General features: G+C 39.8%; 2 protein-coding genes across 4 annotated transcripts in view; both read left to right on the forward strand.

The window, feature by feature from the left end:
* fam131ab (family with sequence similarity 131 member Ab) overlaps window positions 1-6,406 on the forward strand; it is a 37,888-nt gene extending 31,482 nt beyond the window's left edge. For all 3 annotated transcript variants that reach the window (XM_077541788.1, XM_077541791.1, XM_077541790.1), the window contains exons 4-5: window positions 2,475-2,606; window positions 3,885-6,406. In XM_077541788.1, the coding sequence (XP_077397914.1) occupies window positions 2,475-2,606; window positions 3,885-4,495 (743 nt within the window). In that variant the 3' untranslated portion in view covers window positions 4,496-6,406. The remainder of the gene's footprint in view (window positions 1-2,474; window positions 2,607-3,884) is intronic.
* Window positions 6,407-13,402: 6,996 nt separating this feature from the next.
* On the forward strand, window positions 13,403-15,035 carry hspb12 (heat shock protein, alpha-crystallin-related, b12). Its single transcript, XM_077494266.1, has 3 exons — window positions 13,403-13,637; window positions 14,502-14,635; window positions 14,844-15,035. Exons 1-3 carry the CDS (start codon window positions 13,403-13,405, stop codon window positions 15,033-15,035), a joined length of 561 nt encoding a protein of 186 aa, XP_077350392.1.
* The last annotated feature ends 437 nt before the right edge of the window (window positions 15,036-15,472 follow it).

Genomic DNA, 15,472 nt, shown 5'->3' on the forward strand with positions numbered 1-15,472 from the left:
AATGCAGGTAATGAGGAAAGACAGAAGCAGAGCGTGATGGCGCAGAGAATATCGGGATATTTCAAGCCGTCACAAAGAGACAAAGAGAGTCAGGAAATGCGCGACACAAGGCAATGAAACAAAAGGTGATGCAAGAGACTCTTTATTGAGAGAGACAACTGGAAAAGGCACACCGTGAACGGGAGAATTGCAGAAGGGAAAAGAAGATTCGCTCATGGACACAAACAACAGACGAATTGAGAAACACATAGCACCTGATTTACTGTAAACATTTGCAAGTGCCAGAAAGTGCAAACAGGTGCGGAAGCTGATCTACTTACCGAGTGCACCCAGGATTGCGTCTGCCAGTTGGGCAACATTGCTGTACTGGTTTTCTGGCGGAGAAGATGCAAATGGATTGATTTAGCACACTTTTGGGCCAAAGGTTTTGTAAATATTTGTTGTTGGTCTTTACCAGACAAGGTTATTTAGTTAACGGAAATGACATCTAAATGAATGAAATCTAAAATTGTAAAAAAAATAATAATTCATCAAGCTGCGATTGGCTGGCAACCACTCCAGGGTGTACCCCGCCTACTGCCCAAAGCCAGCTGGGATAGGCTCCAGCACCCCCCCCCCCCCCCCCCCCCCCACCCCTGTGATGAGTAAGCGGTTCATAAAATGGATGGATGGGTGGATTTTTGTTAGGGAAATACAAATGCTTTTTACAAAACTAAAAGTAACTGAAACTACATGTAGCGCCTTTAATGGTACTCAATACCCAAAGCTAGTGACACTTACATTCATCTAGGTTCGAAGAGTTGGATACCCTTTAGTTATCCATATGACTCACAAGAAGAGTCATGGAAAGTTGAACAGCATGAATTTATTGCCTAAACAAAACCAAGATGCAACAACAAATAAAGAAAGGAAACTTAACTTGAGCTCACTCTATAACAAAACAACAAAAATAGAATAATTAAATGTGTCCCTTAATTGAATGTGTATGTATAGGTGGAAAGTGTTCTGACTGTTCTACTACTACCCGGGTAGTTTTTTTTTTGTGTGTTTCTTATCTGGGTCAATATGATGAAGACATTTGAAGATTGACGTCCTCAAAGAAGATTCCACTGTTGGCCACACGACGGTCTTGTCCTCCTGTCCTGTCCACTGTCTTTATCCTGGGTTTGGCTCGCCACTGAACCACTCACGGTTCAGAATCCAATTTCAGTCCAAAAGAAAAACCAATCTACACACACAGTGTAGAAAATATATATAATCAGTATCAATCTAGTCTATTTATTGTATATTCTCAAATTAAATGTCTTCCATCACTCAAAATATTTTCATCATGTACACAATCTGTATTAGAACAATGGAATTGAATAACTTTCAATCAATAATGCTTTTAAATCAATATATTTTCCCTCTTTACATTAACACCTTTTAGCCACATAAGTGTTTCATATGGCTTAAAAGAATTAGCAATAACAGTTTAGCTTAACTAGCTTCACAATTAGCAATCACAATACACCTATAGTTAGTAGTACATGAAATGTATGTGCTAACGTTAGCCACTCACGAATTTCTTTAACATTATGCTAATCGCGATTAGCATCTCTTTTTACTCATTTTATAACGTTAAAATATGATACAGCATGTCAAAATGATGTTCAAAACTTCTTTAACTCCGATTGGTTTTAAGCAATTTCCTTAATAAGATATAGTTTGACAAAAAATACCTAAAGATATCACATTAGCATTTAGGCTTAGTCTCTTAGCAAGCAGAGGCCTTGCTTACCGGAGCTCAACATGGGAATTCGTTCGGTAGGAAAAGCTCCTTGCACCAATATACACAGAGATTTCGTCGTCCTACAAGCATAAATAAACAAACAAATAAATAAATAAATAATCTCACAATATACATCAATAATCATGCCCAAAGAATGAACATACTGTTCCTTTCTGTAGTGTTTAAAAACAGGATTATATGAATTATTTTTCATGAAAACTTTCGAGTTTTCTTTTTTGTTCATCATCTTCTTCATTCAAATTTACACCGTCTCAGAGTAAGTTGTGTACTACCATCTAGTGGTCAAGAATATAATTACATTAACAATAGACGAGATTTCATGTAGAACATGAGAGTTAACTTAACTGCAGTTAAGTAGTAAGTTAAGTTTTGTACATGTACAAAACAAAAATCTGCAAAATAGCGGGACTGCAATTCCGGATTCCAAATTGGAGAGGAATTACTATACCACTTTTATACTTCTTTCTGCATATCATTTGTCACATCAACAAAGCCTCAACATCAGACACACTAAGTTTACCTGCTAGCTGACCGCCGGAGGCCATCGTGTGCAATGGCAACGTTTTATAAACTCACTTGATTTACAATCACTGCCTTTTGCTCCTGCCTGGCAAAAAGAGGTGCAGAACATGGAGACACATACGTTACCATGGCGATGTATGTGTGTTTTGTGTGTTTGCAGGTGTCGCAGAACAGTTCGCCATTGCCGAGGCTAAACTGAGGGCTTGGTCGTCGGTCGATGGCGACGATTCCAACGATGACTCATACGACGAAGACTTTCTGCCCGCTAACGAGCCTGCAACGCAGAGCACAGGTATTCACAGCACGCACTCATGCACGCACTGGCAGCACTTCACATAGATTTGGTTCCCACTGTCCTCATCAGTGTCCATCCGGCGCTCTTTGTGCGTCGTCCTGTGTCCCACTGCCCCACTTTTCATCTGCTTGCAACATTATTTTGCTCCTCTGCGTAATTTGATATCCTCTTGCAACTTTAATATGATTTCCTCTCTTGCAGAGGCAGTGTGTCACACGATGATGTGTGGCCACAGGTATCTGTGTGTATGTTTAGCAAAGCTTTCATCTTGATTATGTTTAGCCGCCAATAACTGTGGGTCATAACAGCCAGCAGCTCTGTTGCCCAAGTGTCTTCCTCCCGAAATCTGTGGCTTTTTGGACTTTGGCAAAGGCCAACAACTGATGTTTTTTTTTATTTTTATTATTATTTTTTTTTGTATTGATCAAGTCTGCATGAAAACAAATAATACTTGATTTGAAAGGGCAGTCACAAGTATTTCTAGCTACTGCACTGTTATAAGTTAAGTTATAAGTTAATAACGTAAAAGGAAATCTTTCATGTTTTGAACCAAAATGAACATAAAGGCTGTTTTTTAATGAAAAAAAATGCTATTGTGTGAATCAGGGTGACATAGAGTTTTACATAAGTACATTCTTTGTATGTTTCCATTTTGTGTGTATATATGGGTGTGTGTGTGTGTGTGTGTGGGGGGGGGGGGGGGGAATACTAATGGAAATACTCGTTTTAATGCTAGAACATACAGAAGGCTTTGATGCAGCCTCTGAAGTGAAGAGAATGCTTGAAGCAATGGTAGTTAATAAAAAAAAATGGCCAGCAGGTGACAGCAGAGTATGAGATCACCCAGGGCCATGTTGCAACAAGCTCTTTTTGTCAGTGTTTTCACCAGAAATGTAAATAATGATGAAACTTAGCTATATTCTAATGCTAATTGCTACAAAACGGAAACAGATAGAAATATATATATATATATGTATGTATGTATGTATGTATGTATGTATATACACTTTTCCTGATGAAAGAAGAGACTCTAATCTTTCTTTTTGTAGGTTCCTCCATGTTTTTTCTAGCAGTACAACACAATATTCTGTGGGCTTTGCAAAAATAAAACAGCCAGGATTGAAGGAGATTGCTTCAGTGAAAATGGCTGCGAGTCAATGAGTTAAAATAATTGTTAGTTCCAAGCGAAAAACAATTGTTGCTGCATTGTTGCTACTCCGTTGAAAACCAAAATGTTTCTCCTTACATGCTTGCATTGTATCTCTTTCCTTGCAGATGTGCCATCATATCCTCCGTACTTAAAGGACTTGATCCACAGCCAAATTTGTCACCAGCTGGGCCTGCGCGGGCCGTGCTGCGAGGGCGGCGGCGGGGGAGGCAGCGGGGAGCCGTCCCCCACGGCGGGCTCGCCCGACACCCTGCGCTCCAGCCTGTGCAGCCTGGACGAGCACCACCCGCTTCTGCGTGACCACCGCGGAGCCCACGGCAACGCCGCCGAGCTGGCCGCCAAAATTCTGTCGGCGCTGCAGGGAGGGGAAGAGCTTCTACTCGCCCGCCTTCACAGGGTTGGACGGACGGGGCCCGGCGGGAGGGACTGCGCTTTCCGCGGCCTCGGTGGGAGCGTCGGGCCTGGCGGCGGCCAGGTGTCTCCGGCGTATTCGATGTCTTACTCGGAGACGTACCTGTCCCCCGGGGAGGATGACGACACCCCCTGCAAGGACTACGAGGCCACCGTGTGCCAGGCGGAGGCCAACGGGGAGGAGTTCCCACCGGATTACGAGCCTCGCAGGAGGATGTCCGACGTGGCCTCATCGGGGGTGGTTTCGCTCGACGAGGACGAGGAGGATGATGATGAGACACTTCAGGGCGAGTCAAACCAACAATGACTCTCTCCGCTCTCCATCATGACACCAATGTTTGAACCATTTACTCCTCTTTACCATCCGTCTTTGCCTTACTCGCAACATTTCAACTCCATTTCTTAAGAGTCATTCTCCACATCAGCTTTTTTTTTTGTTTAGTTTTTCTTTTTCTTTTTTTGCAAGCGTCCAAACAATCATTTTATGTACGTGAGAACTAGCCATCGCTCTATTGAAGCCGCGGGTTCGCCGACCCCCCCGAAAAAGACAACAGCAAACATATTGACTGAGTCCACAATTTTTCTTTGCATGCAAGTGCTGACGTTGAAGGTCCCACCTGAGCACGGTTTGTAATCTCAGCCGCAACCTGACCCGCCCACTCCCGCCTATCCTCTCCTTTGCAAGAGACCAACCAGAGCATCCTTTTGGCATGGCTTGCAGAGTATGCCAAATTATTTATTCCCGTCACTACCTATTATGAGCAAATGCTGGAATGTTTTTACAGTGACGGGACATATTATGAATTTTAACATAAAAAGAAGATGAAAAAAAAAAGATTTGTCACAAAGGAAATGACAGAAATGAAATGCTTTTTTTGTATTAATTTTTTATCACTCATTAGTTGTTCATATGATATCAAACGTCGTTATAATTGATGGACTGCAATTCTGTGGATTCCTGCATGGGAGACACAACAACCTGTTTGATGTCTTAAACAACACACTCACATACACACACTGAGCATCAGTGGCAACGACAAAAACAATGAGAATGTTAGTGACGTGACTGCTGGTTGGCGTCGAGTGAGACGTGAAGTAGACTGAAAAGGCAGAAAAGACTTTTTTCCCGTGAGGACATGACTTGCTTTGGAGATTTTCTATATTTTTGTATACGTTGTCTTGCTTTTGATCTCTCTGCCTCTGCGGCGTGCCGGTGTATGTGGTTTCTTGCACGAAGCTATAATGTGGCTGTACATTTCTCCTTTTCTTTTTTTTATCACTGTGTGATATCGTCTACTGGGAAAAAACAACAACAAATGTGAACAAAACATGTTACCTTTATTTTGGATTTCAAGAGGATGATGAGTCTTTTACAGTTATCGATCGCCATTTGATATCAAAACATTTTGAAGTGTACCTTTCTCTTTTAATCTAAAGAGGAAGTCAACATAAAAATGTTTTTTATAATAATGTTCTGTCAGTAGTCTAAACATGACATCCTAATCAATATTATGTTTGTGGAATATGAGTTAAGCAGCAAAGTGCACCAGTGTTTATCCACATCAGGTGGCGGCCATTTTGTCACTTGCTATCAACTAAAAATGACATCACAGTTGCTGGGGGCTCAGGTAACAACCAATCACAGCTCATCTGTTTTCTGAGTTTGGTCATGTGACATTCACAAGCCGAGCTGTGATTTTTTTGTTACCTGAGCCTCAAGCAACTGTGATGTCATTTTCAGTGGACGGCAAGTGACAAAATGGCTACCCCCTGAGATGGAATATGGATAAAAACGGCTGGATTTTGCTGCTTATCTCATGATCCACATACACGACATTAATCAGAATGTCATGTTTACACTCACGGACGTATATAACATTATTAAAAGAAATGTTTTGTGTGACTTTCCCTTTAATGACTTCAGAAAAGCTTTGCATCTATTCTCTAAACTCTTGGTTGCAAAAGGGCATGTTACGTTTTTCTGTGATTCATGTGGGAGATGTGTTCAAGTTCCCCCAGAGGGACTCTCATTCATACAACTCAGGAAGTCTCATCAGACCGCAGCATCAGTGCATCCCACCAGCATGCATTACCACCATTCACCGCACCTTCACTCTGTGTGTGTGTGTGTGTGTGTGTGTCTTTGTGGGTGGGGAAGCCTTGCGTGCTTATGATTATTATATTTTTCCTTTTTTTTTTTTTTTTTTTTTAAATAATTGAAGCACAGATTTGGCTCCCTTAAGCCCCTTTTCAGTTGTTTCGGAAAGCCTCAATGTGTGAGTCTGTGTGTGACGTGTGTCAGAATGTTACGTATTGTAAGATGTCAGTAAGCTCCTCAAGCTTGCGCTGTTGAGTCCAACGATTCCCTTTAAACAAAGTCTGGCAATGGAGGTTGAACATTTACTGGTGCTGGAGATTATAAAACAACAAGTATTAATTGATGTCGAACGAGCGGGGTTAATGTTGCCGCATCTGCCGGATTGATAGTAAGAGACAGTAACAACTCAGGGGGAAACACTGAAGCTGTGCCTTTCATTCCTCACCTTTGACCCCCCCACTTGCACCCTCCTCATCATCACATCGTCCGTACTGTCAACACAGAGGTCCCCAATAACGCCGCGTTGGCCGTTCATTTCAACGTGGCTGAGTGGATGGAAACAAGGTCAGCTGCTTGTCCAGTTGAAACATCCTGTTGTGTCTCGTGCAGCGTTTTGACGTCATCGGCCTTTTCGCTGACATTAAAGGTCGGCTGATGCGAGCGAGGCGCTTTTGTCCCGGACATGCTGACGTGACCCGTCGTCCTCATTTGTCAACTGTCCGTCTCGTTAAGTGTTGTCCAAGGCTGTGTGTGTGTTTGTTTGTGACATTCAGCATCTTTGTCAACTGCATTTTCTGCCTCATTAGTCTCATTCATTATACATTCGTGTATGTTTGACAACTATTCGTCCTTACAAAGATAAAATCAGGAGAACTTTCCTCCGACACACGCACACACACAAGCATCCAGTCAGCTCGCACCTCTGCAGTCATTTCCTTCAGCCCCCCCATCTCCTTCCCTCCCACCTTCTTTGTCTTGGTGCCCGTTTCCCCGTCATCGTCGTCCATCTTGGCCCACACGGGCTCACTGAGGACTTCGAAATGCTACCTTTGCTGACAGGCAATTAGCTGGCCATGATAAAAGGGCCTGATGAAAAACGGATATGTATCTCATCTGCCTGTTTCCATTTTGTGGGAAGTGGTGTTGTAAGGAACGGACATTTATGTTGCAGTCCGATATATGACTTTCTTCGAGGGTGGCGGCCCTTCAACCTTTGTTGAAGTGAATGTATGAAGTGAACTGAGAATTTGAAACCAATTGAATGTACTGTGACATCATCGCCGTGTGACATCCATCAATCATCCAGTCCATCACACCTTCAACTCCCTCTGAAATCTCAGCCTGCATTTTTTTTTTAACCTCTTGAATGATTTGCTTCCTATTTTGTCTGAATGTAATTAAATGCCACCTTGAATTTGATAATAATAATATTGTTTGCTGCATCTGACATAAGTTAATAAAAATATAGTTATTGTTCTTTGCAAAAAAAAAAAAAAAAAAGCCAACCTGTGTCTGATGTGATCATTATTTTTAGCGGTGCAAGAGACTTCAACCCTCAAGAGGATAAGCAGCAGATGATAGATGGCTGCCTATGGAATGTCGCTTATAGGTCAGCATTTTATGAGAGTAGGAAGTGCGGGAAGCTCCATCAAGTGCTTTACGCTCATGATTTGATAATGAATATATAACCATCCACACTCACCTTCACACTGGCGCTGAATGTAAGCGGCTTGCAGTCAGGCAAGTGGACCACTGTTCTTCTGATGTCTCTTCTTTATAATCAGCAGTTGAAATCACAAGAAAACGCAAGATGTTTGTAATTTCGCGGACTAGCACTGGCTGGCGGCTCTGAGAGTGTTAGTTAGGTCCAGCCGCTGTGGGAGTAGTCACAGCCATGGTTATTTTAGTTAACTAAAACTAAAAAAACAAGTACAACAAAAACTCAAAAAACATTTTCAGTAACAAAATAAGGTAAAAATGAAAATGCTTTTTCAAACTATGTTTACAAGACTAACTAAAACTAACTATAATTATGGTAAAAATGTGAATTTGTGGTTGATTTGATAAATGTGATTTAAGCACATTTATTTTGATATTAGCCTGAATAAGAACGTTTGAAAGTGTGCTGTAAAGAAGTGATGTCATCTAGCACTAGCAGCAGCCAAAAGAAAAGCACCTTCAGATGACGTCGCTCCGAGGTGACAATTTTGCCTGTTTGACTTTTGGCTCTAATGGCTCACCTTGCCTGTTTTTTTCAGCTGAAATGCAACGCTAGGTAAGAAGTGCGTTGCTTTTTTTCCATTTTATCACGGTAGTTATTAAATCTTGCACAAGAGTAATCCATAACATTAAAAAAGAAAACTAAACTAAAATAAGCATTTTTGAAATAACTAAAACTAATACAAACTAACAGAGCTGCCCTGAAAACTAATGAAAACAAACTAATGGATGGATGGATAATTCAAAGAAAACTACAGAAAACCCTGGTCAGAGCCAATCAAAGCAGATTCTCTCATTCCTTTCCTAGTCGAGTCAACGTGGCAGAGCCAGATCTGCGCCATAAAGTGGGCACTTGGAGACCGCCCCCACAACTTGATCGTTCATAGCTGTGCTGAACAGTGGGCTGATTTAAATAAATGTCAGAAAGGAACAAATGAATAAAACAAAACAAAAACAAAACAAACAAATAATAATAACAAGAACGCTTAAATAATTCAGAGGTTTGATGTCCTATGTTCACATATTTATGAGTGAAATACATCGTGTTCGACCAGCTGTCTACCCTGCATCTGCACTTAGACGTGGTACAAGCAAGCTTAAAGGTTGGGTTATGCTTGACACGTGTACTCAGCAGGGCATACCCCCGCTGAGGTTGATATTCTTCCAGACTATAGGAGGCAGTAAAGAGCATCGATGGCATATGAACAACACTTTACCACAATACAAATAGAAAATGTGTTTATTTATTAATTAATTAATTAATTAATTAATTAATTTATTTATTTATGTATTTATTTATTTATTTATTTATTTATTTATTCTCATTGTTTGTGGTGAATAGCTTACATACATTTAACGAATCAAAAATTAAATTGTCAAACATGCAGATAAAAACCAGGATCCGTCGACATTTGCGCCCCACCTCAGATGAGCTGTCTGCCAAAATGAAGCCCCAAGTGTTTTGCTGATAGAAAAAGGGAGCTAAATTGTCCAGAACACGAGCTGAATCTTGGGTTTGTCGTAAAATAGCTGCTTAGGGTGGCATGGTTCTGTGGTAGAGCGGTCGTCTCCCATCCGCAAGCTTGTGGGTTTGATCCCCGACCCTGGTGACACTGAACACCAATTTGTTCCAGTGGACCTGGCAGTGCCTTGAAACAAAAAAGATAAAGTGCTATTAAAAGAAAGAAAGAAAGATACAAACAAAAAAAGCAGTCCATTTACCATTTAGATCAGAACAACAATCAGTTACGAAACACTAATCCTGATGGAACATCCTCCAACCCAGTAGAAGATGTAGAAAATGTCTTCAAGTCACAAACGCCCATAGAACCACATGATTTGATGATGCAGGAGCAGAGAGGCAAAGATATATAATGATATATACTCACAACTTGTTTAATATTGTGTACATTGCATATGTGCATATTGCAAGTTGTGGACTCCTGATCAGTATGCTAAAACATTGGACATACTGTGACATGGTCCCAACTGTTCCTGAAACGTAGCGGATTCAACCCCACTGACTCCACAAGTAGTCAAATGAGCTAACTGACATGGCGACATTATCGTTATTTTGCTATGACAAGGGCAAGGGACAGCAATCAGTGAGCAAGCATACTGTCAAGGTAGACATAAGTACATAGCCGTAAGTAGATTTCATTTTTTCATGACAACATTTGTCGAATTGGGAGGGGGAGGGGCTGGTAATATCGGGAAGAGATCATTTCACACACCATGCACACGTGGTTTGGTGGAATATAAAATAATACCTTCCAATATGAAATGTACGGAAAAAAATATCAGTGATGTCATTGACTTAATCCATTTTGCATCGACTGTCATTGTTGTCATCAATATGTTCACAACTCCAATTGATCACTGTGTTGACCTACAGTGATCAAATCTGACCAAGGAGAGATCAGCCATTGTGATTGATGAACCTGGTAGATCTGGAACAATATGTACCGGTAATTCAATGATTCTTTTCAAAAACATTTTGTCCCTCTGGTCTTTCTTCCAACTGTTCAACCCATCTGTTGTTTATTCCTAAAGGAGGTCTTGCCTGAGGCTCCCTTTGCATACTTACTGGAGGGCAACGACACAAAACAAGTGCAACTTTGCAAAAGTTTGATAGAAATGTGATATGTTGGTCATTTGGAAGTGGACATGACTACAGAAGAAAAGTGCAGTTCCCTTTGTATTTATTTTACGCCTCATAAGATTTCATTGTTGTTTTGTCTGCACAACATTAGATTCCATTTTATTGTCTATCTACATAAATCGAGTTTTATGTTTGTTTCTTTTCTTGTCTGATTTGGCCAGTCTATTTTTAGATTTTTCACCCCTACCCACTTGATCACGATCCGACAAATATCTTTTTAATTATTTTCTGAAATTGTCATTTAAAATGTAGTATTATTGCCTTGCTTAAACACAAAATTATCAATAATTACATGACATGTTTGGGGGTCTTTAGACTTGTAAAAACATGTCTATCTAGTGGCGCAGGCGGCAATTTGGAAGGATGATCGAGATTCGGTGTCGGCAGATGTGTGTGTGGTAGACGTCAGCGTATTTTATTTATGAAAATGACAGCATTGTGGGACAATCCCTCTTAATCAATGTAGAAACAAATTTATTTATCAAATTATTATCATTATCATTAAAAAATATATATTTTAATAGCACCCCGATTGCATGCCACACACAACTGTGCGGGTGCGTAAATACCCGATCAGGGGTGCAAGGCTGTCTCCAATTGCCCACGTCACGCACATCATCTCCAAGGGGAGATGTTGCACTTGACCTGTATAAACACACTTTGCATGTGCCAATCTTGCACGAATCCCAACGACTCATTTGGATTCCACAATGTCAAGCACTGTATGCACTTCCACCACGCTAATTTGAATAAGAATGAGAGGAGCTGCTTCGGTTGACTGGGAGTTGGCTGTGTTCCTTTTCACAACAGCACAATTCTGCCGGTGCAAAGGGATATCATACTTGTTGAAGTTTTCATTTTAGTTAGTTTTGTTTTGTTTGGAGTTTTGTTTTTTAAATTTAGTTTGTTTTAATTAGTTTTCATGGTGGTTCTGTTCATTTTTATTCGTTTTAGTTATTTAATAAATGCTTAGTTTTAGTTTAACTCCTTTCAGTATTAGTTTTAGTTTTTAAGTGTGTATTACTTGCACGCAATATTAAAAAAAAAAAAACACCATGGGAGCGACGTCATCTGAAGGTGCTTTTCTATTGGCTGCTGCTAGATTATGTCACTTCTGTTTGACACACTTTCAAATGTCCTTATTCCGGTTAATATCAAGATAAATCTACTTAAAATCATAATTAAAATCATCCCCAAAGGTTCATGTATTAAATTAATTGCCAAAGACTAAATGACATTTTTTCTATAATCATAGTTAGTTTGAGTTAGTTTTGTAAACATAAAATGTAGTTTCAGTTTATTTCGTTTTTTAAAGCATTTCTGTTTTTATATTATTTGGTTAGTGAAATTGTTTTTGAATTTTATGTTTAGTTTTTTTTTTTTTCCGTTAGTTTTATTTAACTAAAATAACTGATGTGTTGGGCATGGGTCTATCGTGACATCTGTTCATTTTTATTCGTTTTAGTTATTTAATAAATGCTTAGTTTTAGTTTAACTCATTTCAGTATTAGTTTTAGTTTTAGTTTTTAAGTGTGTATTACTTGCACGCAATATTAAAAAAAAAAACACCATGGGAGCGACGTCATCTGAAGGTGCTTTTCTATTGGCTGCTGCTAGATTATGTCACTTCTGTTTGACACACTTTCAAATGTCCTTATTACGGTTAATATCAAGATAAATCTACTTAAAATCATATTTAAAATCATCCCCAAAGGTTCATGTATTAAATTAATTGCCAAAGACTAAATGACATTTTTGCTATAATCATAGTTAGTTTGAGTTAGTTTTGTAAACATAAAATGTAGTTTCAGTTAATTTCGTTTTTTAAAGCAATTCCGTTTTTATATTATTTGGTTAGTGAAATTGTTTTTGAATTTTATTTGTAGTTTTTTTTCCCGTTAGTTTTATTTAACTAAAATAACTGATGTGTTGGGCATGGGTCTATCGTGACATCTGTTCATTTTTATTCGTTTTAGTTATTTAATAAATGCTTAGTTTTAGTTTAACTCATTTCAGTATTAGTTTTAGTTTTAGTTTTTAAGTGTGTATTACTTGCACGCAATAATAAAAAAAAAAAACACCATGGGAGCGACGTCATCTGAAGATGCTTTTCTATTGGCTGCTGCTAGATTATGTCACTTCTGTTTGACACACTTTCAAATGTCCTTATTCCGGTTAATATCAAGATAAATCTACTTAAAATCATATTTAAAATCATTCCCAAAGGTTCATGCATTAAATTAATTGCCAAAGACTAAATGACATTTTTGCTATAATCATAGTTAGAGTTAGTTTTGTAAACATAAAATGTAGTTTCAGTTAATTTTGTTTTTTAAAGCACCCCCCCCTCATAATCACCTCCCTTCATGTATTTTCTGCCTTTATTAGCCAGTCAGCACAACTGAAATGTTCTTGCATTATTGATAAACGCTGCGGGCAGGGTCAGCATAACGGATGATGTGACCCTTGCTTCCAGCGTGCTATTTGTGACCACATGCCATAGGTATCACCCGGAGCCCGCTCAGCCTTATCTCAGCTCTCGGCGGGCCTCAATGGAAGGAGGTCCTGCTGTTTATCAGTTTGTCCGTTACATTCTTGACTCAAGCGGTCAGCCTGTTAGCCATCTATGGCGAAATGAAGATGACTATTGTAAGCCACAAGGCACTGGCGCTTTATAAAGGAGCCACCCCAGTGGAGTGAGAGTGTGTTGTTGGGAAGAATCTGCGTTTGGTGATATGGAGTCACGTACTTCTTCTAGTCGTCGATCGTCTTCTTCCTATCGCTCTTCAGCCCGTTACAGCTCCAGCAGTTTTCATTCGCAGGCTGGATCAGCGGACTCGTTGAATGTTCTTTTAGAGCCCTTTCTCGACTCGCCCGATTCATCCAAACTGTTTTGTGAAGAGGGCCAGGGAGGGCTCGCTAGCCAGGACCCGTTTGCCAGGCAAGGGAGATCCTCTTATGGACACGCCGGTAAGTCATCGAACAGATTGAAATTGTCATTTTCAATGCACTTCGAAAGTCATAATTAACATTGCAAAACTACTTTATCTTAACTATAAATACAATCTTGAAATTATGAAAGAATCTTTGTAATAAAGTATAACATTTTCCATTAAGATAACAATTGTGAGGCTTTGCTGCAATAGATACATTGCACAATCTTGGCTATGGTTGTTTGTTCTCTGTGTGCCCCGCTGTTATGTGCTGAGGTTTAATCCCAAAGCGCAGACACAAATTAGATTTTAAATCTTTATTCACATCGAGAGGCGTGGAATAAACTTGACTAGACGAGAAACAACGAGATTTGCACAGAGAAACAGAGGTAATAATCCGACAAAAACACACATTTCTCAGACAGCTTATATAGACAGTGAATTGATCTGACTGGTTGTGGCTAGACATGTGGGTAACAGGACTGACATGGAATTATCTGATTGGCTGTTGACTAGATAAAGAGATGAAAGATTCCTGACATCACATAGCTTCTGACATAACATAGCGCACCACCAGTTGAAACCAGATGCCGATTACATCAGTTCAAAACAGACACAACCTCACGGTCATGACCCAAACATAACCCTTACATGACACTAGTCACAACAGTAAGCATAACCCTTGCAAGACCAAAACATACCCCTGGCATGACCCAGTCATGACACCTGCGATTGGCTGGCAACCGGTTCAGGTCATGATAACGAGATTTGAGAAGGTCGCACAGGTCATGCCAAATGAGTTCAGTTAACGCTGCAGCTGGCTGGTCAATGTATATACTGTATGTTTTTGTATCTGCTGTCTTCTAATGTTTTGCAGCTTCAGTGGGCGGTGCTGTGCCAGCTTGTCAGACCAGTGCTGGAGGTGTGCAATGTGTGGGAGATAGCTACTATATTTCTGCTGATGTCAGCCAGTTTGAGCCACATGACGTGGTGGTGATGGCGTATAACCACCATGTCGTCATTCACGCTCAGAAGGTGTGTGTGTGGGTAGGTCGGTTGGTTTCTACAGAAACCATTTTGTGTAAAAAAAAAAGAAAAAAAGAAATAAAATAAAATAAAAATCTGATTGTGATTAATGTTTTCAAGGAGTTCCAACAATCCAGAACCAACAATAATCAATAACCTGACTGAAAATATATGTCACAGTGCAATAAAAGTGTATCCATCACTGTGTGTCCATCAGGTGATGGATGACGGCAGCGTCAGCGACACATTCACCCACAAGTCCCAGTTCCCCAAAGACATGAACCCCCTTTCTATCTGTGGGACCTTTAACTATGATGGCGTCCTGACCGTGAGCGTCCGCCGGAGAAACTCTGCAGATGGGCGGGATCATCTGGCCGTCCCGACCTACCGCAGTGAAGCTCACCTTTGACCACACATGCAATGTTCTGCCTCCATCTTCACTTCTGTTACAAATTAATTTGCCCTTTTATCATTTTTGTATCTTATTTCAGTGCTTCAACTATTGTCGGTTGATTTGTGCGGATAATGACAGCAAAGGCAAAACTTTGCAAAGATGTGGCTAAATGGCTAAGAAAGAAGCTTACATTTTGGTTTACAGAGTTATTATAGTTAAAGTTTTTGAATTTTCATTTTAGTTAGTTTTTATTTCCTTTTGAGTTTTGTTTTTTTAAATTGACTTTTAATTAGTTTGGAGGGTGGTTCTGTTATATATATATATATATATTTGTAATATTAGTTTTAGTCATTTAATCAATGCAAAGTTTGTTAGTTTCAGTATTTTAGTTTTTTTTTTTTTTAAAGTGTGTCTGACTTGTACGGAAGCGTATTGCATTCACTTGAAAAATT

The sequence above is a fragment of the Festucalex cinctus genome, chromosome 13, assembly GCF_051991245.1.
Source record: "Festucalex cinctus isolate MCC-2025b chromosome 13, RoL_Fcin_1.0, whole genome shotgun sequence".
Lineage (NCBI taxonomy): Eukaryota > Metazoa > Chordata > Actinopteri > Syngnathiformes > Syngnathidae > Festucalex > Festucalex cinctus.

Coding starts and splice junctions, on each gene's coding strand:
- hspb12 (XM_077494266.1), top strand. CDS start 13,403: ATGGAGTCACGTACTTCTTCTAGTCGTCGATCGTCTTCTTCCTATCGC. Junction 13,638..14,501: donor ATCCTCTTATGGACACGCCG/GTAAGTCATCGA, acceptor GTGCTGTGCCAG/CTTGTCAGACCAGTGCTGGA. Junction 14,636..14,843: donor TCGTCATTCACGCTCAGAAG/GTGTGTGTGTGG, acceptor TGTGTCCATCAG/GTGATGGATGACGGCAGCGT.